At 39.9% G+C, this 24,575-nt stretch overlaps 1 protein-coding gene across 7 annotated transcripts in view; it reads right to left on the bottom strand.

Moving 5' to 3' along the window:
* LOC127374438 (ecto-NOX disulfide-thiol exchanger 2) overlaps positions 1–24,575 on the bottom strand; it is a 170,643-nt gene that overhangs the window by 41,848 nt on the left and 104,220 nt on the right. For all 7 annotated transcript variants that reach the window (XM_051419716.1, XM_051419719.1, XM_051419722.1 and 4 more), the window contains one exon: positions 15,608–15,739. In XM_051419716.1, coding sequence (XP_051275676.1) covers positions 15,608–15,739 — 132 coding nt within the window. The remainder of the gene's footprint in view (positions 1–15,607; positions 15,740–24,575) is intronic.

Here is a 24,575-nt window from a genome sequence, read left to right as displayed (position 1 = left end):
ACGTTGTCAGAAGACGGGGGAGGTCCAAGCTTGCTGGCAACAATCGGACACGCCGTATAACTGGAGGTGGATCTGCCTCTACTCAGGACCTGACGCCAGCAGAGGACATCCTGCGTCCACCCTCATCGCTGAAAGCGCTGAGGGATTTTGGGGCTTGGAAATCGGCACCCAACCCAATACACTAGCTGTCCAACCCCAAGGTACACTTACAAATCAAGTTCACATACATAGAGATTTCTCATGAAAATCTTTTTAACCATTATTGACATGAAATAAATGTAACACAGCCATACAATAAATCCAAACAATGTAACGCAGCTTCGCAGGAAGAAGACCCTGGCCTCGGGAGCAGTGCGCACGGTCCGAGCAGTACGCAAGGGCCAGCTGCCATTATATAGCATTTCACGCACTGTTGCTGGCATAATAAATGGTGTCATCAGCCATGTCTTTAATTGATAGCCGTTGTCCCCTAACAGCCACCCATCCAAGGGGGGATTCCCCTCGAAGATGGCAGGAATGGCAGAGTTTGCCAGTATGAATGAGTCGTGGCTTGAGTCTATAGCACCAAGGACATAATACCTATGTGTCTTGTGACTATTGGTCAAACAGGTTAGTTTGATCCGTCATTACTACAATTAGCCTGAATATTTTGGGTAACTGTGTACGCTAGATTTATGCCTATTTTTTCACATCTTCATGGACTTTGTATAGGATTATGTATAGTTTGCAAAAATGGGAACTGCTTCCTTGTAGATGAGAGAAGCAAAGTGTATGCACGTTGTGCACACGCTACATTATGGCCAAGTCTGCGCCCTTAAAATAGCATCTGAATGAGCACCACTGACTTTAGACTAGGTTTTTCCTGGTCTGTTGCGGAATTGTTTTCTGAAACAGCAAAATAGCACCAGGGAACGTTTGCGCCGGAACACGCCTCCTCTTTTCGCTGAACCGCCCCCGGGAGCGCAAGTTCATTCCCTAATTTAAGGACGTGCGTCTGTGGAGGGAAAATTCCAATGTGCGTCGAATGCAAAATAGGAATTATACAAGCGCCAGTGTACAAAGTAAATTGCGCTTGAGTGCAAGATAGAGCCCTAAATCTATGGCCTCAGCGTAGAGTTTCACACTCAAGGTGAAGGGGGTGGGGGTACAGGCCAGTATGGCCTTGCGGTGAACCTGCAGGTTAAAAATAGCCATCGGGGGTGTCTGTAGGACACCTATCACCGTCCCAGTAAACGTTGCTATCCGTTTTACAGACTGCATCAGAATTTAAATCAAATTTCAAGTTACTATCTCTGACTGTTCCAAGATATTTATATTGTTCAATAATGTCAATGGCAGTTCCTTTTATGAAGGTCTGAGATGGTGGGTGGGATGATTTCCTTCAGAAATCCATGACCATATCCTTGTTCTTTGTAATGTTTTTTTCTTTATTTAGCTTTTCCAACCTTTTCCATTTTACAGCAGTGAAATATAATTCCATCAATCATTTTCATAACAACATAATAGTGTATATTGCTCTTTATTCAATTATAGACAATGTTATTTCAAAATGATTTTAGTTCATAATGGCTACTCTGCCGTTGAACCTTCTGTTGCTATAGCAACCACCACTGACACAATTTGACAACTGTTTCACTGACACTGTTGCATCTACTATTTTGTCAGATCCAAGCAAATATTGACAGGAATATTTTATCTACTAGCCAGACATCCTTGTTCAAGCATTATATGTGGGTTCTGCTTTTATTACAGTCTAAATTGTTTGATCATCTTTCTGCTAACCCAGCTAGCCACTATACTAGCTGTCTGGAGCTAATGTGTTGTTAAGGCAACAATTTAAGTAGTTAAGCCTTATTACTGTCAGAAATTGTGTGTCAGATTACTTTTATTCTGGTGCATGTTATGTGTATGTTTAGATTAGACTAGTTACTGCATTATATTTCCTATGGGGGCTTAATGTTGATCTTTTTGACAGCTAATCTATGCTCTTGTGCATCAACACATTTTTTCATTACCTTCGGTCCTACTCTCGTTTATGGAATCTCATTGTTTTCTGATTTGTAATCATTAAAGGTATTGTTAAATACTCCTTTTAAAGTTTAACAATTGCTTCCAGCTAAAAACTTCAAAGGCAACAATTGTCTGCTTCTTGAATCTTGAATTCAGCTCTTTACTTTGTTTGCTTTGAATATGTATACCTATTCACTTAAAATTTCATTTTGTTATCCCCCTCCAACAGAGAATAACAGCAGCAAACAATATGTGGCTTCCATTACAATTCTGACTATTTTGATCTTCACTGCAATAAATTCAGTGAAGGAGAAATTATATTTACTGTTCTACAGTATACACCATTAGCTTGAAATAGATACATTTCCTCTTAAGTGATTTCCTCTAAATCTGCTGCAAGAGAGCAAATGGATGAATTGAATGACACTCAGTGAAGGGAAATAAAGAAATATGCACATTACAGAAGAGTCAGAATAGGTCCCAGGAGCCAGAGAGGCTGTAATAAAGACGTTAGACTAATAAAACCGGCTTAAAGACAAAAATGAGGAGACAGAGACAAAGGCCAGATAGAGAAAAGAAAACAGTCCAAACCCCTCTTTCAAAAAACCCCCAAAAAGTGCAAACTACATTAAAAGAAAATGGATGGAAACTATAGGTCTATTGATGACCTCACCATCAGTCTCCAACCAGGTGTCAGTGAGAGGGAACAGGTGATAAGGACCCTAGTTGCCAGGCGATTGATGGCTTCTTCTGCACGTTAAAGTGAAGGAAAAGAAGATGGATAGCAGAAAGGAAGATAAGAAAGAGTGGATGGAAGATGGGACGTTGCTGCAATAACCAATGTGAATGCGAAACAATACATAAAAAAGGCCTGAGCAAATGAAACCGAGTATACAAGCCTACATTCAGTGTTGTGGGAGGTTGCCTTTCAGAAGAAAACATATCTTGGAAATAATATTTCTGGAAATCATGCTTCATTTTCTGTCAAGCCAATGCTGTATCATTGCAGTGGTACAATTAGGAAACATGCTTATGAGTTCTTATCTTGTGTATTGATGGAAAGCAAACTAGATTTCAGCTCACATGGAGGCAATGATCTGGTTGCATCAGTGCATGTCTGGTTCAATTTCACTGCTGCTGCTTATGTTCCCTCTGGAGTATGAGTGTGTGTGTGTGTGTGTGTGTGTGTGTGTGTGTGTGTGTGTGTGTGTGTGTGTGTGTGTGTGTGTGTGTGTGTGTGTGTGTGTGTGTGTGTGTGTGTGTGCGCCAATGTATTTATCCTCGTCCATTAAGAGCCTGAGACCTGAAGCAAGCATGTAGCTGAGCTGTGTGTAATAAACGAGATTATTTACTTATTCCTAAGAATTTCCAGCTGAGATTCCTCTCACCTCCAGTTTCAACAATATAGCTCGAGGACATGTTTCATCTCCAACCATTATTTCCTCCCTCCATCAGTGCTACTCATTTCAATGCATGCCAAAAGTAGACACAGATGAACATGCACATCAGGCTGGTGCACTTCGTACTATGTATTTATGCAGCTTTCTATGCTCCAGATTGAAATTTATTTTTTATGATTTTAAATATTTATTACAGTTTATATTTGAAAAAAAAAAAAAAAAAGCATTTTACTGGAGGAATTCACTGTTTTGCCAGCCAGTGTGAAAAGTGCATCTGGTAGTTTATTCCAGTGTTTAGGGGCCCTGACAGAAAAGCACTTTCCCTAACATTTTCTGCCTTTCTCAGCTGCAACTTTAACACAATCAAAAGAAATTCCACAAGTGACACCACCCGATTACATTTTTAGTAGAACCATCAAAACAGTCAGTAGCCCCGCTTGTCAATGACGTATCCTTTTCTTCTTTCTATAAAAATAGCTTGTGAGTCACTCACACTCAAACTCACACATTAAAATCTAACAGGTTGCAGGTTCTCCACAAGAGGGAGCAGTGCAGTCAAACCACTTCCACAAATGCCAACCTGCACCACAAAGTAATGAGAGCAGGACTAGCTGGTGCAATTTTGACATTTGTGCCACATGCAGGAGATGGATGTTAGAGTTTTCTTTTGGCTTCTGCATCCAGCCCTCCAGAAGGAAAATTGTTCAAATTACTATATTGCTCTTGTCCTGGTAGCTCAGTTCAACAAGGTGCATTCAATGTAATAGGAGTGTCGTGGGTTTGAAGCTGACCTGGGTCATTTGTTGCCTGCCACCATCTCATTTTTTCTCCCAGTGGTTGAAACCGTCACAGTGAAAATGCCACAGTAAAAAACAGTTATAAAAATAAAGCCAGGTGCTGGTCCAGAAGTAGCATTGCGGGAGATCAATACGATTTTGAAATCAATCCTGAATTCCATTTGTAGCCTTTCATTTGAAGGTAGAATGAGGTTAATAAGCAGTTGCTGACACTGAGCACTGGGTTACACTTTCATAAATATAAACGTAGTCAGGCAGCTCCATTCACCAACCACAAATCTGTAACGCCACAGGGATGAGTGGGTGAGTAGGTCATCAGAGCACCAACATCACAGTTGTTTTATCTAATACTACAACAAATCCAAAGGCCTCAAAGAATGTTACGGCAACACAGAACTATCGTCCTTCACACCTGTTTGACACTAAATACTAATACAGTTATAAACAGAAGCTTTGCCAACACTTAATAATTACCAACATTACAAATATTCTGTATTTATTTTGTAATTATTACAATACAATTATTACTGGCTATTGGGACAACTAAGCTTCTAGGCAGAAATTCTCTCCATAACAAATATTGTATTTAAAGTAGTAAACTCTTTAAATATCTGACTTTTAAATGACCTGCCCATTATATTATATTATATTATATTATATATATATATATATATATATATATATATATATATATATATATATATAAAATCACTGGTGGAATGTAACTAAATACTGTACTTAGGTACAATTCTAAAGGTACGTGGACTTTAGTTTATACTTCCAATCTGCTGCATTTTAGAGGGAAATGTTTTTTTTTTTACTCCAATACATTTATTTGACAGCTATAGTTGGTAGTTACCTTTCAGTAGAGCAGCAACAATTAATCGATAAATCAATTGACAGATTTTTTTCTTTGGATTTTGGGCCATTTGTCAGACAAAACAAAACAGTTAAAAACTACTAATTGTTATGTGAATTTTTCACCATTTTCTGCCAGTGTATAGACAAGATAATCAAGAAAATATTTAGCAGATCAATCTAAAATAAGATTTTACATCAAAAACCAAAAATCTTACAAAATATGACATTCTTATAGATTTTACTATGCAACAGTGTATGAGAAGTTAAAATTAGCACCATGTCTGCCTTCTCTGTCATTAAAATGTTGTTATTGTATCAGTAGTAATAATAATAATATTCCAATAACATATATAATAAGATACCACTTCTAAAGCAGGCATTCTGCAAAATGAGTACTTTTACTTTTGATACTTAAAATACATTCAGCTGATAATGCTTTTGTACTTTTGAAGGCAGGATTAGTTCTTCCACCACTGCCTATAATCCAGTGTGGCTAAGAAACAGTGAACAGTTAGAAATAAGTAGATAGCGTGTCCGGGCCATGGGAGCGAAGGATGTGGATTCAGGCACAAACAATAGTGGGCCAAAAAATATCTTCACGATTATCTCAGTTTTAACAAATAGACAAAAGAGACACTCTGCCATAAATACTTAAACACTGTGGGTGTAGGTATTGTAAATGTACAATGGAATCATACTTATTGTGTATAATACACTGAAGCACATACTAAATAATGAGAACATGATTGGACACACAATAGTACTATGATACCATTACTGATGTTTAATTTATTCAACCAGTAAAGCAGATGAATGGTAATTTAGAGACCGGCCTGGGGTGGATAAGATAACGAGAGCTATGTTCATGAAGGGGAGCTTTGACAATTATACAAATGGGCGAAGTTGATTCCAGCGATAAAGTGCTGGAGAGAAGATCTGCAACTATTTTCATTGTCAATTAAACACGTTTATTCACTATTAATTAAGCAAATTCATTTTAAGAAGCTGGAATCTTCTTAAATGTGAAAATTTGGTGGTTTTCTTAGTCTATGATAGTAAAATGAGTAGATTGGGTTTTGGACCGTTTGGTTGACCAAAACAAGCTATTTAAACATTTCATATTGGGCTCTGGGAAACTGTGATAGGCATTTTTTTTTTGTTTTGTCCGACATTTTACATTCTACACACATAATTGATAATGAAAATAATTAGTTGCAGCCCTCACTTGGGAGCAACTGTAGAATTTCTCCTGCAATTGTCAGAGGAAGGAATTCAACAGTAGCATATTGGCTAGTAGTACAGAATGTAGGCCTACTATGTACATGTACAACATGTACTACTTGCCAAAAAGCAGTTCACTCAATGTGAGAGGACTCAGAAGAAACTTCACAGAGATTTACAGAACACAAGAGTTCTCTTGAAGAAGAACAACAATAGGAACCTGGGGCTGGGTCCACCCACACATGGCCACACATCTGTCTGATCCTTTTTACTCTGATTGTCTGAGTCTAAATTCCCTCTCATGTTAAAAAACAGACATTCACAAACATCTTCCATGCTAACACCTCGTCCTTATACAGTACCAATGTGTGAGTGGACGTGCACACATATCCACAAAGTTGGCCTCTGAGGTTATTGTTGAAATTCACCTTCCTTCTACCTCTATTTCTTCCCCATTATGTCCTTTTGATGTTAAACAATCTATTTCCTCGAGGTTTGTTCAAGGTAATTACATTTGGAGCTGCCCATCAATGAGGAGGTGCAGAGAGAAATAAAAAAAAAAGACATTTGATTGTGTGAAGCTCCTGGCTATTAATATCATCCTCCTCTCCCCTCCCCGTCTTTCTCCTCTCTGATTTCCAGGGTAAACGTCCCTTCTAGCATTCAGCGACGGGTGGGGGGATTGGAGGGGGACATGGGCGGTTGCGATGAGGGCATGCTGGATAATATTCTCTAATGAGGCGAGCTAGCCACGCCACCTGGAACGTTTCCAGTTGCTGAAATCTGCCTCTCTCAATCTCTGCCAAGAGTCACCCTCTTTGCATTTTCATATGAACATCTCCGACTTCATTTCTCCAACCTACAACCTGCAGGACAGAAATAAAAACTCATCCCTGTTTATTTCCATTTCCTTATTCCATTACATCTAAATAAGAATCTGCTTCCCCATGTTTCCCTCCAAAATCCGTCTTCTTTATCTGACACCTCCATAGTCAGATCTCCATAACAAAATCTAGTTTTTAAACAATATCTAGCCAACAATCTAATATAGCTGCCATGGATAGGAAGAACTGCCAGAAAGTCCCATTTCTGTAGCCCTATAACCACCTATTTTTTTTCCCCCAGACATACTATATATCCTAAGTATATACACTCTGTCCGCCTACGTGCAGCCAAAAACCCCTGGCACCATACCAGTGCAACTCCTGAGCAGTCAGCAGAAAGGGACACGGCACTCAGTCCAAGGATTGGAAACCGCTTACGGCAAAGGGATGACTGTCAGTTAATGTATTTCCTGATGTTAATCCAGGTGAACTAATGTGTGAAAATGAGCGGATCCTGATTCATATCTGGGCAGGGTCGTGTGCCCTCTAAATTCATAAGAGGTGCACTGTTTAGATGGTTGGTTATGAGGCATGACACAAAAGTTTTCATATATTCCACTGTGGGTTTGCTCCAAACTATGTGTGTGTATTTGTGTACAGTGGTGGAGCGGTTTGTGGCAAGCGTTGGGAAGGGATGAGGACGAGTGGGATGCAGCAGACAAAGGAGTGGTTGTTTATTGAGGGAACAGTCGTCTGTCCCTGGAGCCTGCTTATCTATTCTCCAGGGTGAGTCTGTGTGTGTGTGTATTCATGCATAAGAATGTGCATCTAAATTAATTCTGATAACCTTGCAAATACATATGTGTGAAAAGCTAAATGTTTTCCTTCCTTCTGGTGGTGTGTGTGTGTGTGTGTGTGTGTGTGTGTGTGTGTGTGTGTCCACTCTGCATCTTTTGTTATTTCCACACATTATACTTTTGTCCAATGAGCAGCTTTGACACCAAATGTGGAAAACCAAAATGGCTAATCAAACCCATCATTCCTATGAAAATAGACAACTATTATCATTATTATTAGAGAAGCCTATTTCACATGCCTGAGATGGTTGTAGGGACTGGGATGACTGAGTTTTTATGCAAAATACACATAGCTTTCAAGGCCAGATGAATACAAAAATAAGAAAGTCTGGTCCCAGAAAGCCTCACTGCTACTTTTCTCTAAGCTTTGCTGAGAGGTGGTTTGGCATTTAACGCTCTTAGTGTTGTGTAGTCAAATCTGGTTGATGTAGGATAAATTTGAATGGTCACAAGATGATAGGAAAGATTATATAGTTTATTTCTTTTGACTTTTATCTAAATGTTTTTTTTCATTCTGTGAAATACTTAATAGTTTCACTATACTTCAAGTCTTCGAACACCATTCAAGAAAAACTATTTGAAAAGGAAAAATCACTCTTTGGTTAAAGTGCTTACAACTCATGTCCACACACTGAGGCCATAACCTGTGAGGAGGACTTTTAGAGCTTTAAAACATAAAGAAGATACTGCTTCATTCATAGGCCAAAAAAGGTTGGGAACCACTGGTGGAGTCTTTCAATCAAAGCCAAATGTAGAATAACAGTGACACAATAATACTGTCAAGTGTCTTGTGTAATGAAAACCATCCTGGGAGGTCTGTATTTTGAAAGAAATATCGGCGAGGAACTCTATAGTTTTACATCTGGTTCTGCTTATAGTCTGGACGTGGCAGAGAGAACACTGATGAAGGTTGGGGAAATGCATGGTGAATGCTCCTGGAAAAGGACATACACTCTGTCTCTGTCAAATGTCAAAGATGTTGAAACCAGATGTCGATGTCTGCTGTTCTCACAGTTCACACTATATCTGGGACTTTACTCACCAGGTTTTGGGCTTCCTAATCGTAAGATGTGACTTATCCATGTAATGTTCACAACATAAAACACATTTTAACATGCGAAAAGCCACTTTGTTTTTCTCGTTGTTTGGCTAAGCATTAGTCCATCAGTGATGTTGGGTGATATTCACGCAAAAGTAACTAGATCCACTTTAAACCAGACTCCATGTCTAACACTTTTTGGTTACGAAACAAAACGCATTCTTACGGTATCCCCTAAACCTGGATTATTCACCATGACCTTCTCTGGCCCGAGAAAAAACACAGTCACATTTTGTGACTTTAAGTTTTTCAAGAACACAGAAGCTCTCTGGTTTATTTAAATTCTTGTTTGAATATTTAAACAGAAGTTCACCTTATCATTTACATTATATATAGTGTATTGCACTGACTTTAGAGCAGAATAGCACAAATCACCAAAATTGTCATTGATAACGCACACTATGACCGTGACAACAAAACCTGGAATATCCGACTGCAGCTGCAGGGCAGAACATGCAATCAATACACTACACCGTTCCTCCAGAGATATGCCAGACCCTTCCACCTCCCGGAAACATGTGGGTCAGATTCCTTGAATTCAGCTGTGTCCTCACCTCACATAGTTTAGGTCTCATTTGTTCCCAGGACTCTTGCTGTTGCTCCTCTGCCCTGAACTGTCAATCCCTTTCAAGCTACTCCACCAACATGGTAACTGTGACCGTCACTGTGACTGCAGAGTTGAGATTTCTGGCACAACTTTACCTATTGATCCAGTGTCTTTGACAGGGACAGAGGTCAGAGTTCCTGTTCACTAAAATGTATTTTTTGCCAACTGTATTGGTAAGTAAAATGAAGTGCTTAACATAATTATTTATTTTCAATGGGTCCAAGTCACCTTTAGGTTCATGTGGTATAAGCTTTTTTATTATTTCTGAGGTAATTTTAATAACATATTTCCAGAATTCTGCAATCATTGGGCAATGCCAGACCATTCAGAATTTTGCAAGTGTTGCTGCAGCGCTAACTTACCCCGACTGTGACTGTCATCATCCAAGCTGCCCTGTCTATTCAACTTTCCCCTTAAACTCTACTCCACTTACTTGGCACCTTTTGGAGTTGGATTTTGGCTCAATGAGAATAACAGTCATTGTACTTGATATTCTGGCTCGTGGCTTTATTGGACGAACAACATTAGTAATGGTCCTATTAAACGTTTCGTAACTTCCTTTTTTTAGTTATTTCCATTTTCCCACCTGTGGATTTGATTGCTGTCTGAGGAGGAGTGGAGTCTCTATTTTAATTTCCTCCCCCCTGGATTTCACAAGTTGTTTTTCTTTGGCAGGGGGCAGCTTGAACTCAGTCAGAAACTGTTGCTGAGATTGGGCTATATAGACTAAAACACAAATTTGCCTCAGAGGGCTTTACAGTCTGTCCATAAGAGGAAAGCCTTAGATCCATGATTCAAATAAGGTTAAACTACTTTGAAAGGGGAAAGTGGGGGAGACACTTCAGTAAAAGCAAGAGAGGAGGGATCCCTCTTCCAGATCATGCAATAGATGCCATATATGCAAAACAGACATAAGTACATAACAATGGTAAAACTATGATACAGAGGAACAATGAAAACACTAGTAAATTAAGTACAAACTAACAATACGAATGACTGCATACAAACTTGACTCCAGCCTATGGCCTGAGTCAGATCTTTCCCTTTTTTCAAACACTTCACCAATACAAACGTAATAATAACTCTCTAACATACACAACCACTGCCCAGTCCATCTATAGAAATAAAACTGTCATCATTGGAGACTCACAACAGGATTTGTGAGACTGCACAGTGTTGAAAGCTCTGCCCACAATGGTCTGTTTATCCAGCTGTCTATCTGGATAAATCCACTTGGCTGGAGGTAGGGAAAGACTCAGTGGTGAAGAAATACATTTCAGGCTCACAGTGGATAAAACAGAGGCAAACTCTAATGCGTAATGAAAGCACGGCGGCACAGGCAGTCTCTTTTAATAAATGAGCATGAAACTGACACATAAAACCCCATTAAACCTATATGCAGAAAGCATATGACCAATTGTACACATGCACAAACACACTCAAAGATCAAATAGGAAAGAGCAAAAACAGTGACAGTGAATTATCCCCTGTTGTTCAGAGGTGAATCAAAAAAGGAGACAAAGATGATGTTCGGCCATGATGGAGAATCAATAACTAATCCACCTGGATTACTTCAAAGGCGCAAGGTGCTCTGGTACCAGGAGCTGCATGTCAGTATAAATCTGTGTGTGACATCATGTGAAAGTGTGTGCCCAGAGCTTTGTGCTCACACAGATTTAATGAAAGAGTGCATGAGGAAACTGGGTTGGAAGAGGCTTGCAGATGCCATGTTTAGCACCCTTTCATCCAATACAGAACTGAAGAGTTTATAAAAGCTGAATTTTCAGATATTGGGGGATTGTCTAACCTTGAGTTTCTTTTTCCTCATTATTTGTTGTAAACTGGAAACAAGGCTAGCAAGAGGAGAGTGCTTAAGTGGATCTCTTCCCACTTCTCCTGGGGTTCAATAAGTAAAGTTCTTTTGGGCTGAGTGAAGTTAAAAATGTATGGGTGGAAAATATAGGCCTATGAGTAATATATGTAAAATTCCTTTAGAACGTAGAGACATGATGAAACGGCAGCACATTTCTGAAATTTACATATAGTATTTTAATGTTCATATGGGAGAGAAAAACAAGTTCTTACATTACTGATACATGATGCAATTACTTGTCAATTGTTGGACTGGCTTCACCTTCGGGTTACATTATGTACTGCTTGAGCTCAGATGAGGATTTCAGTGTGACTCATTGCAGTCCAAGTGTGTAAAGGAACTTGGATCAGTGGACAGCAAATGAACAGCGTGTGTTCTGATGTGGATGTGGGTTACAGTGGCTGACTCAGCTGTAATGAGATATAAATGAGATGCTGGGTACTTTATGCTGGTGATGGAGGGAGGGGGGATAGGAAAGGAGAAAGGAAGGAAGAAGAGGAAAAGGTTGGGAAACACCAGCTGTTATTCCAGGTGATCCACTAGGGGAGACACAGCTGTCCTCTTAACTCAAGTCTCCTCCCTCTCCATCACTGCTTCTGATACCTGATGTATTACCCCCAGTTGAAGGCTTAAAGGCCCTACACACCCAGGGTAAACCCACACAGGACAGTTTAATTATTCTGCCTGATTAGAGCACTTCTCAGGACTGTGTGGGTGTGTACAGACAGATTGACATCTACCTTACTCGGTTAGTTTATTGCACCTGTTAGGATGAGACAAATTACACCTTTGTCTTTTTTATTAGCGCATTGGATTAACCTACAGCCTGATGCCACATTCATGTCATATCTGAGCAATTGTAAATAGCAGTTTTGGACCTGCATTCACACCAACATCCAAACTGTAATAATGACTGAGAAACTCAGATTTTCTGAAAGCACGGATGGTTTAAATTAGCCAAAGTCAGTTGTTCAAGGTCATTTAATCCAACTCAATATATAGTATTTTTAACCTTCAAATGATCAACTATGACTCAGATTATTTAGTTGCCTGAGGACCTAATGAATCTTTCCCATCTCTACCGTCCACCCCAATGATGTGAAGGTGGTATGTGCTGACCAGACCTCTGTTGGACAGAATAAATGAAAACACCTGTGTGGGTGTACAGGGACTTTAACCTTTTGTCACAGCACACATTTTGGCATGTCATAGGAGGAAAAAGAACAGGTGTAACTGATAACTTTAATATCGACTGCTGTTTACGGAGGTAAGCTGGTTCCAGGGTCGTGGTTTTGTGCATCCTGGCTCACTGTAATGGCTTACCAGGAGACAAGTAAAAATGTCTGCTGTGTCAATGGTCTCTTACTCACAATAAAGTATTATGTACCTGGTTGTGAAGTATGACTGTGGGCAAAAATTGGCAGAACTGGGTCTGCTTAAGCGTGATCAACCTTTCTTAGAGGAGACAGTTTGACTTGCCAAACACAGGTGCAGCTAAAAACATCACTGAAATATGCAGCCCAATAATGTATGCCTAGTTTCAGCGCTCTGGTGTTGTGTATGCTGTTTCAGTGGCATGGCTTAATAACACTTAAAATCGAAAAGAGCCATCATTAATGTTATTAGTTGGCTAACCTTGAGTTTCTTCTTCCTAATTATTTGTTGTAAACTGGAAACGAGGAAAGCCAGTGGCCTGCTTTAATAAGTTAAAATGTCTTTGGTAAAAAATAAATAAATAAATAAATTAAGTTCAAGAGTAGTGCTGGGTATCCTTTGGGTGTTTTTACTGATAGCTGCTGCCGACATCATTAATCGTCACTAAATGACAAGTCATCATGACACATTGCATGTACTGTTTATATCTATATGCCCCATCGCTGTGGCCAGGGACACCCACACTGCTGGCTGATGTGCTTGGCTCTGAGTCACACAAGCAGTCGAGCACGGTGAATCCCTCTGCTTTCAAGTGCACTCCGTGCATTGCCAGATGCTTCTCCCCCCCCCGCCCTTTACACGCAGTTGCTTTTAAACATTTGTTGCACGTCCTGCCCAGTGTTGGAATCCTTTCGAGTGAATTACAGCCACACTTAAGATCACCTAGCTCAGCACTTTAACCGTGTTTAAGGTAGCTACTAGCTAGCGGTAAGATACCTGCTGCCAGAGACATGTAGTTACTGTCACGTTTCTAGCAATGGCATGTTTGGTGCTGCCTCCTTTGCCTGTATCGTCCATACCAGAGGGCAACTATTTCAATAGATAGCTCAGACGTCTGTGCCTTGTTTTGGAGGCACCGACATCTGCGCTGTGATTTGGTCTGGTAGATATCAGTTGTATAGAAATGGATGTGTTTCAGAACCCAACCCTATTCAAGAGGAGAAGTTGGCACCCTCAATGCACACTTTATCTGAAAAACACACTCTGAAATGTATGTGTGTCCAGCATCCAGTCTTCATCTCTAACATTAGGTTCAGTTCCTCCGCTTCCCTTTATGAGAAGTTCCTTTACAGCTTGTGTCTTCTCTCTCTCACTGCTCAGTCGAAAGGCTTTTGTTTACCATATTTGAAATATGCCAGGCCTGAGTGTGTATGCATGTGTGTGCTTCCCTTAATATTTCTCGAGGAGTGCATTTGGAGGACTGTTCGTCTCCAAGTGCGTACACACATGCATCTACACACACACACACACACACACACACAAGCCTGGCATATTTCAAATATGAAAGTGCATTTCGGCTAAGAAGTGGGAAGTGATTTATAAAAGGCTTTAGGGAAAGGCTTTCTAGTGCGGAGAGAGAAAAGACATGGCAGAATAACTCTTCAGAGATGGAGAGTGGGAGGGTGCTGCTGAACCTAATGTTATAGATAGCAGAGCAATCGGTAAGGCTGAATATTATAGTGCTAGATCAGAATACAGTAGCTCAACCTTGTGCTTACAAGATGCTCCTTTGTGTTGTAATAACATGGGAAATATAATAAAATTAATGGAATTTTACAGTTTCAATACCCATAACCTACTGGTTTTAAATTGTTAAACAGTTTCTATTAAACCAATGACAGGAGCCTTTTTGTCACTGTAGTGTGCTCAGCTAAGCTCAGCTCTCTAGTGTGCATATCCCATGTTTGTCATAAAAACAGAGGAGCAAGAATTAGGAAAATTTTGTCTGACAAAGATAATGTACTTACAATGTAAAATCCTGTAACATTTTCTAACCAACCAAAAGAAAGACTTACCTTAACACAGAACTTCAAAGGTTGAAAACACAACCTGCTGCTTTTTTACTAATCCCAACTGATATTAATATCAGCCTGTCAGACAGTTTGCTTGTCTATAAATGCCATCCTAAGACTGTACTGTTTACAGCATTGCATTCCAAACTTGGTGACTCAGCTCATCCTGTTTATTCCAACGTACGTATTTTTAAATGACCAATGCAGCCACAGAGGAGAATCCACTTCCTCATCCTTCAAAGCAGCACACACTCCTGAACACTAATACAGTCAAAGACAATGTTGCAAATCAACAAACCTACCACTGCATAAAACACATTTCAAAACCTTGCTCCACACAGTAACAAAAAGTCAATTTAAATGATCTATTTTATATGCAAAAAGATAACTAGTCTTTAAAAAGATCTAATAACTCACTGAGGTTTTAATTTCCGACTGAATTGAATTATTATGATGGAATAGAGTATGAGCTAAAGCTACACTTCAGATCATTTCTCTAACAAATGCAACTGTGAACATATAAAAGTCTGTATAAGAAGCTTCTAGAAAGAGGTAGAATTGCTCAACAATATAAATAAAGAAATGATACTTGGTATTGGGCAACCAACATAAGTCATACTGTATATATAACCTGCAAAAGGTCACATTTCTTGCTTCACAACATCTGGATGAAAATAGAGTAAGGATGTCTGTAATTAAAGATACCCAATTCCAATAATAATAGTACAGTACAGTACAGTATCTTTGCCCGTAGAGTATTGAGATATAAACTTTTTTCAACACAAAGACTTTGGTCCTGGTTTGGGTATTGTCTGGTTGGTGGTGCAGTACCTGGCATGAGTTGCTGGCCTGTCATTCCAATAGGAGGCATCCCCAGGTTGTTCATGGCTGTTGCCCAGGCGTTGGGGTCTGACATGGGCATTGTCATGGAGTTAGAGTCCATTGTCATGTTACAGATCCCTTCTGCAGAAAAAAAAAACAAGGCACAGAGAGAACAGTCAGTATCATTCCTGTGACCTCTAAATTATCATGATATGGGGTCATTCCAGACCGAGGTAGAAGATTGTTTCCAACAACGCAGGGGGCCATCATCTGCGGCTGCCTCTTTTCTATAAATTGTTCCTTTAATTCTGCGTTTTGTCTGAGTGAAGAGAACAGGGGAGGTCACTGTGACCCCGCAGTCAGTCTGACACCGTAGTGATTTCAACTATACTGTAATTTAAAATCTATTCATCCTGGTGTTTGTTCAGTTTCTGCACCGACGTTGAACACCTTGGCCTCTTGACTCTTCCTGCTTCAGTGACCTGTACAGAGAGTCCACTGGAAATGCTTCTGTATGATTGAAGAAAAAAAAAACTGTCACACTAATGTGCAATCTTACACTAGCAGATTTAAAAAAAAAAAAAAAAAAAAAAAATAGGAAAGTATTCACATATCTACACAAAATGTACAGCGGTGAGAACTCCGGTGAAAGATCTGAGCTTTCATCTGCAAGCCAGAGTAAGAAAATAATACAGCAAAAAACAAGATTATTATGGCACTAAGCACAAATCCTGATGCTATCATGAATTTGCCAGCCACTCTGCTACTAAACCTTGGAAAAATCTCCAACTTAGCACCGCAAATACACATCATCTCAAACTCACAGCCCCAGACTCATGGTTTTATGCCAAGTGTTGCATAATAAAGCAAACACATTTAGATCCCCATAATAAAAACCCTGAAGTAAAGTCAACATGAACACATCATACATCCACCAGCGGCTCCTTCTCCTGTCTGCAGTCTATTTCACAGCTCTAAATGCTCTTTAATTCTCTCCTCTGGTCGACCTCTTTCTCTCTGACAGACCTGTAAACTGCTGTGACTGCTGGCTGAGCCAAGCTGCCCTCTTCCCGCCTGATGCCAAAGCCAACACTACTGTTAATAATGAGAAGCGCAGCGCCCTGTACACACTTCACACCTCAGATGGTCTGTGGCAGAGCCCACTGTGGAGGTAACACTCTGCTCTGTGTGTGTGTCTGTCTGCACAACAACCACTATATTGGTATTCCTGGTGTTCAGACACAGCTGGCAATGTGTAATAATGTTATTTGCCTCTTTGCCTCCCTCTCTGAGCTACTAATTTCAGAGCTGTCTGCTGTCACTGCCTTAGAGAGGCCCGATAAAACTGCCTATGTCTGTGCGGTGCTGTGATAATGCTGCTGACGAAGACTTCACAGGCTTGTTAACTAACACAACCCTATTAACTGGGGACACTTTCGAGGACTTAAAATGAAGGAGGAGAGGACTGCTGGTGAGTTTTTTTATAATAGTTTTATTATGGTTTACAGTACATTAACTGCCATCACTGCAGTGCGAATGGACACACACACTCAGGGTTTGACAGGTGATGTCCTCAGGCCGACTAATCCTGCTTGGCCACTGCTAAGAATGATAATTAGAGCTAGTTAAAAACTTAACATGTTGTTGATAACATGATGATCTGAGACTAAAATCTTGTCTTTTCCAGGTCTTAAATGATGTGTTACAACCTATTTTAGTTAGTTAAGTACTAAGTAAAATCTGAGTTTGTCAACTCTGGTCTACTTATTTTATTCTATAAATGGTTTCTCAATCCAATGTCCAGAAAATGTCCTATATCTGGATATTAGGGATGGAAATGTTCAAGTAAAAAACCCTAACCGTTCAGTTTACAAGTCACGGATCAGGGCGTGTATGTATTGTTCGGTTCATTTGAAATAGGCTGCAAGGTCAAAAAGGCGCAGAAGAAAACTTTAAATAGTTCTTGGGAGTAAAAGGGCATTGTGCCAATAACTCACTGAAACTTCTCAGCTGGCACGGATGAAGTTTTGGTCGGCTGTATGAGAGCATTAGGCATTTAGTCGTACCTATGACAATGAAGGAAAAAGCAGTGGATAAAACAGGAAACACGTGGCTTATGCTAGCAGTAGTACTTCCAATATTAGGGATCCATGGATTCTCCTAGCTAGCTACTCTTGCTAGTAATCCTTCGGTAGAATGTCATGCAATGTGACCTGTGTTGGCAAATATGACTTTGAAATTCTAAAAATCTATATATCCATTTTGTCCTCCCATCTAATCTACTGAACTGTGAGAGAAAACACAACAAGACATTGCCTTTGATGTGAAATCATTGGAGGTCAACGGATTTTGAAAGACATTTAATCAGAATTATCTTCTGCTCCTCCCTGGAGGACAGCATTCTTATTGATTGTGAGGGTCACATTCAAATCCCTGTACATTTGACTGGTTGGATCATTGACGTTAAAGTGCTGGGTCAAGTTAACTCCTCTAACCTTCTGACCCTGATGACAAATACAAAATGCAGTGAGTCATACAACCTTCAGTTCATCTGTCTGCCCCCCTGCTCCCATTTACTTATCCAATTCCTGGTCACCCTCTTTCTTTTCATTGTACTAAACGCTGATCTTTTCTTTTTCTTGTTGCCCATCCTGCATCGACTCAACTCCTTCAACTGTCTCAGGTTTTTTCCTATACACGGACACACACACACACACACACACACACGGACACATACAGACACACACATGGACTCTTTTCTCCATGAATCAATTATACTTTTAGACTTGCATCTCTCTGCGTCAATCACTGAGGGCTTTTGATTTTGGTGCAGCAAAAGTGACCTTGAGGGCAGGAGTCAGCCTTGGCTCCCCTTAAAGAAACCATTCTACAGCATCACATCAATATATAGAGCTGAGAGAGGAATAGCAAACAGCTGCTGAAAAAAAAAAAAAAAACATTCCACACAGGGATGCACACATGTGCAAGCATACACTCAGGTGCACATACCCACAACACGTTTGTTAACATTGCCAGAAAGGAGGGATAAGAGCCAGGGACAATACTGCCAATGAGGAAATCGATGTTGGTAAATATTTTTAACAGAAAACAAGGATTAGAGCTGGTAGCTTTGCTGTTTTCAAGCCAGTTGTCTGCATAGAATGAAAAGTACCTAACTGAATCCCAGCAGTTTTAACTGTTTAATCCAAGGTCAAATGATCAGAGAAAGTAAAAAAAATCAATAAATAAGCCAAATTATTTTCAGCTGTTGGCTCAATTTAGCTTGAGCTCATACAAATGACATGTCTAATTATATAAACTGAACAATCTAATCATGTGTAACAAAGACCTCATGACAGAGAGATCCAAATGTAGAACTCTATTGAGCCAAGCTTAATACAGATAAATCAGGTTAAGCCTGGCTAGATTTAAGTAGAGCTACAGGTTGAGGTTACATTTATCCCTCTGACTGGATATCAACATTAGACTGTCCAAATGTGGTGGGTAGGTTACAATTATCAGATTACAGACTTATTTTGAAAATAACATCATGTGAAGGCAACTCAAAAAGCAAAATTACATGTACTTTGCGCTTTGAAGGGGACTATTACACCACTAGATGCCACTAAATCCTACACACTGGAAAATTTTCAATTTTGTCTTTATATTTTATGGACAAAATTATTAACAAATTAATATTAAATAAATAAATACCAGTAAACACAAAGGGAATTCAGGTGCAACAAGGACAATTCTCAGAAAGCATGATTAAAAGCAACAAATACTAACTGAAATGCTGTTAAGAGACCACCCTGTGTGCAACTCACCAGTATCACCACAATACATTTCTGCATGGATATTACCCGTGGCAATTAAAGCGATAGTAATTTTGATTCAGCTGAGGGCCACCCAGCCCAGAGCTTTCCTGATACTCGCTCTCTGAGGGCTGTGACCAGCTTTTAGCTTCCCTAAAAGGTCCCCCGGGAGGCAGATAGGAAATTAGGTCATTTAAAGGCCCATTGGCCGTAAGCCCCAACAGCAGGCAGAGAGGCGCTAGGGGCCATTTAGTCTAAAAAGCACACAGTTTTAACAGCTAACTACAGGTTTATTACAGCCCCTAGAGAGCCAATTCAAGAGGAAGCTAAAAAAGATGAGGAACAGAGACAAAAAGAAAGAAAAGGTCGCTTTTAATAGACAGATGTGATGCTGACAAGACAAAATGACAGAACGAAGAGTGAAGTTTAGAAAATTGAAGCTGCCTCAAATTGAACCTTGAATATTGCAGCAATGAATAAAGCAAAGAGTCCAGATGACAGTCATTAACACAAAAAACCTACAATTAGTGTATAATATAATGTCATCGCTGAACACAAAGTGATTGAGCAGACAAAAGAGCGTAATTGAGTTGCAATACATGTCCTCCAACCAAAGTCAAAAATAAAACTCCAAATAATTGTTGCTGGCTGCTTTCTGATTCTTTGTGATGTCTGCCATTTTCCATCTGGAAGGATATGTGAAGTGTCCAGACTTATGCATGAAAAGCATATAGTAGGAAAACATGCCTCCAGTGCACAATTGCTCTCTGAAAGCCGAGGCCTCTGTGACCTTAATCTTCTCCTGAAAGCAGGTTTGTATGTTTGTCTGTGTGTGTTTGTCTGTGTGTGTGTGTGTGTGTGTGTCTCTCTGTGTGTGTGTGTGTGTGTGTGTGTGTGTGTGTGTGTGTGTGTGTGTGTGTGTGTGTGTGTGTGTGTGTGTGTGTGTGTGTGTGTGTGTGTGTACACACACGTAGGTCAATAGTGCACCTTCAGGGTCATTTGGAAAAATATGTCTCATCAGAATGTGAGAAGAACCTAAGAACAGGAAGATAAGATGTATGCACCAGTAGAAAACCTTGTTTAGAGGACAATTTGTACAACTTTATCTCTGATGAATTATCAAAGTCTGCTGAAAATAGAGAAATGTGCTCGTAAAGATCACTATATTATTCCATCTTTTACGTGCCTAACATACATAAGCATACACATGCTGACACACACACACACACACACACACACACACACACACACACACACACACACACACACACACACACACACACACACACACACACACACACACACACACACACACACACACAGTATCTGTTCAATAATGTATGAGTGCCCTTCTCTCCGCTTCTTTGATCAGTTAATTATGATAAAACTGGTAGGGGTCTGGTGATTAGTGATGGCACAGTGAAGAGTGTCCCGAGTGTTATATTACACCGCGTCTCATTTAGGACCAGAAAAGAAGACAACAAAGTGAAGATGTAAGGATGACAGAAGATGCCTGAAGACAGTTTGGCCTCATGGGAGAATAAGAAAAAAAAAAGAAGAAATTGAGAAAAACTCCCTCTGCCATTTCTCTTTCAATCACCTCGATATATGCTGATAAATAAATGTGTTAATAAGAGCAGAGTTCACGGATATTGACAGAGAAATTCGGAAAAATGCAACTCCTGCTGGGAAGAAGACGGATGCTGACCACATGTCACACCTCGTCATGTTCTGTGTTGGTTGCTACAGGAAAGAAAACATGATTCACACCAAGGCTGCAAAAATCTGGATGAAAATCACAATTTCCTCACTCTGACTGGGACAATTTTCTCTCACATTTCTTCCAGGAACCATTTTTAGAGTTTGTCAGGTATAATGTGTTGGTGCAGTATGGTCATATCGTATTCCGTTGTTGTGATGTTTGAGAAGTTTGTATGAATTTGTGGAGTTTTCCTGCAATGCTTGCACACTGTGTCTTTGAATGCTCTTTGACTGGTTCCTTTGAGTTTGCAATAAATATATCAATACAGTATATCAATATGGTGATAGGAAATTACATACACCATGATGAGGACTTTGCCCATGTCATCCACTGCTACTGGTTAGAACTCGTCACCATTTCCTCAATTCTAACTTATTTTACTCATCTTTGTTGTTCTTTGATTTACACTGATGTCTCTCTTATGTATTCACACGTTAGATTACCTGAGAACTTTTAGTTTTTGACAACTAGAAGCACTATGAAGCAATGTGCTTGTGCACGCCCATGATGACACATATGCACGTGGACACAAGTGGCACAACAGACCTTGCTGCCACACAAGATCTACAGGTGGCTGCACCAAGAAACACGACAATGCACCAGCAAAGGCGTCAATGAAGAAGACGTTTGTTAGACCTCATACATCCACAGAAACTGAGCATAAACAGAAACTTTGTAAACTTTGTTTATTCCAAGGGATATCAACTTTTAAGTTTATGGGAATCTTATTAGATATTACAACATTAAACAGGTTACAGAGGCTAAACTATGTAAAACAAAATGGCCTGCCTGTTGAATGGCTGACTGTAATGCCATTACTGAAATAGAAGAGTGATGGCTTTATACTGTTGTGGAAAAGAGTAATTTCATTACCCTCCGAAACTAGCAGAGAGACAACCTCAGGCCTTTTCCTGCACTGACAATTTGAATAGGACAGCACCTTGTTCAAATTCTGTACTGTCTTAAAAATGTGATCATAATACGGAGTCCCTAAAGACCCGCTGAAAAATGAGCTCCATGCAGAGACTATCATCCATGGCAAATAAATCCATTGCAATTTGATGGCTGGGAGTGAATCTATGTTGCCTTTGTGTCGAACAGGTGACCATGGCTTTAGTGAAGTGGCGGCAGCGGAGGTTGTCAAATCAAATTACTGCCTCCAAAATTGGATTGGAAAAACTAACCTGAGCCCAATTCACAGCAGAGGCGTCTGAACTTCCAACTCCAGCAAAATACTAAAAAGAGCAATGCATATCCAACACATATTATAGTCCAATCAGGCGCTCATGCTCAATAAATTAAGACCATTTGTAATACTCATGATTAAGTACTGAGAGTCAAAGTGCTCCAAATCCTGCTTCATCTGACCTAAAGCAACCCTCGTCAGAATATGATCAATTACATTCTTTACTTGTTCCACCTGATTAATAAATCCATTCCAGCAGATTCGTGTCAGTCTTTACCTGATCAATATAAGCAGACCAGTCACCCAAATACAGACCTCATCAAACTGTCAATCAATGCAAAGCAATCGATCAGACTGCAAGTCAAGCACGTAGGGTAGCAATTTTGTGAATACACTGCCTCTGCATTCAATGAACCGTTGAATTACTGTTTTATTTTTAGGGCTACACCACAGTGAGAATATTTCCTGATCATCTATAGGCCCATAGTAAGAGAGAATGTACTATTATTATTATTTAAATGTTTAAACTCTAGCTTTCCAACTGTGAACATAAAGGAGGTACAGGATACAATTTTACATTAAACAATACAAAATCATCCTTATATGCAGTCATTCCAACAAATCATCCACATTGACTGAGGACTGAATAACACCGCTGACAAAATAAACCAACAAATTAAAGCTGTTTTGTTTTGACTACAACAATCTTTGCTCAGCAACTACAGCTAAATGTGTAATTACAATTCTCTAAATGAGTTCCAATGCTTTGTTTAAAATGGCTGACTGCTGAAGAAGCCTCTTTAAAAAAAAAAAAAAAAAGCATGATTAGGCTCAGCTATGAAGCGAAGACTGCTGCAACACGAAAGTACACCAAGAGCAGCAGAACCATAAAGCCCCTGAAATGACAACGAAACACAGATGCACAGTGGACATCAGCATTTATCTGACGAAGGAAGAAGTCTGACTGAAGACTTTCCTGCGCAGAGTAGTTAAGGTAAACAACCTCAAATTCTATTGCCTTATCAGGAGCTATTTTTATTATACAAATGGGGCAGGGCACTTGTGTTTGTGTCACTGTTGTCAAGGAGGAACATCCGTTCCTGGACAGGAGCATGACTCTTTCCTTCCTTATCGGGCTGAAAGAGGTGACAGACAAGAACAGATTACTCTGATATCAGAGGGGGAGAAAGAGGGATGGGAGATAAAGCGCATGAAAGAGAAAAGAGAGATCTCAAACGAAGCTGTAGCCTCACCACATCAATACCATAAATATTCAAAATAATGGATGGAGGGTCATCTGTGGAATCTATAATGCAACAAACAGGGCTTGTCGAAAGTGCCACATGTTACAGAAGTGTGGCACAAACTGGTGTTTGGTGAAGAAATCAATAAAGACTACCAGTCACGCTGGCTAGGGAGGTTTCTGAAATGCTAACATGCCTCAGTTAAGTGGTGGCTACAGTGTACTGCTGGACTTGGACAATGCAAGTGATTAGGTGGTTGGAGGTGGCAACTGCTGTCACTAGAATGAGGTGACATTGATGGATATAATCACCAGCAAGCAGAACCAAGTTCAACCCAGAAGTTCATATTGAAGGGTTGCAAAACAATTGCAAGGTTGTCTCCTGAGCCACAGCAGACAATGAAAAACATTCGGATACCACATCTTCCACTATTTGCCACAGGGATCCCAACCATGTAAACAGCCTTTTGGCTGTGCTTCTTCCTAAACACAATCCCTGTTGGCTACGGTTTCTCTCTGGGAGGGAACCAATCATGTCACCAATGCAAAACAATGTCTGTATCCAAAATCCGAGTCAAGTCCATCTGCTGGGGAGGATTATGTGACACGATTGTCAGCTCCAGGACCGCCACCTAATGCATTGAGTGGTGAGACTGCTTTGTAAACTAATCAAATTAGCTTGTAAATAAAGTGACACACAATATCATAATAATTAAAATAACAGGTATCAAGTACAGACAGGTATAAGTTGATTCTTTAAAATCGTTGTTGGAACTTCATGAGTCAGTAAAAAGTTCACTCCTGGCCGAACACGTCGTGTTGTTCTTTCACGCTTGTGGTTAAACACAAAACAGATTTATCTCTTGAACCTCTCCAATATAATCATCAATACAGAAACCTTAAAGAAGACACTACTGACATCTACAAGCAGAGAAATGAATACATGACTGACAGGATGCAGGAGCACACTG

This window comes from Dicentrarchus labrax, unplaced genomic scaffold, assembly GCF_905237075.1.
Source record: "Dicentrarchus labrax unplaced genomic scaffold, dlabrax2021, whole genome shotgun sequence".
Lineage (NCBI taxonomy): Eukaryota > Metazoa > Chordata > Actinopteri > Moronidae > Dicentrarchus > Dicentrarchus labrax.
This window is presented reverse-complemented; position numbering and strand designations above follow the sequence as displayed.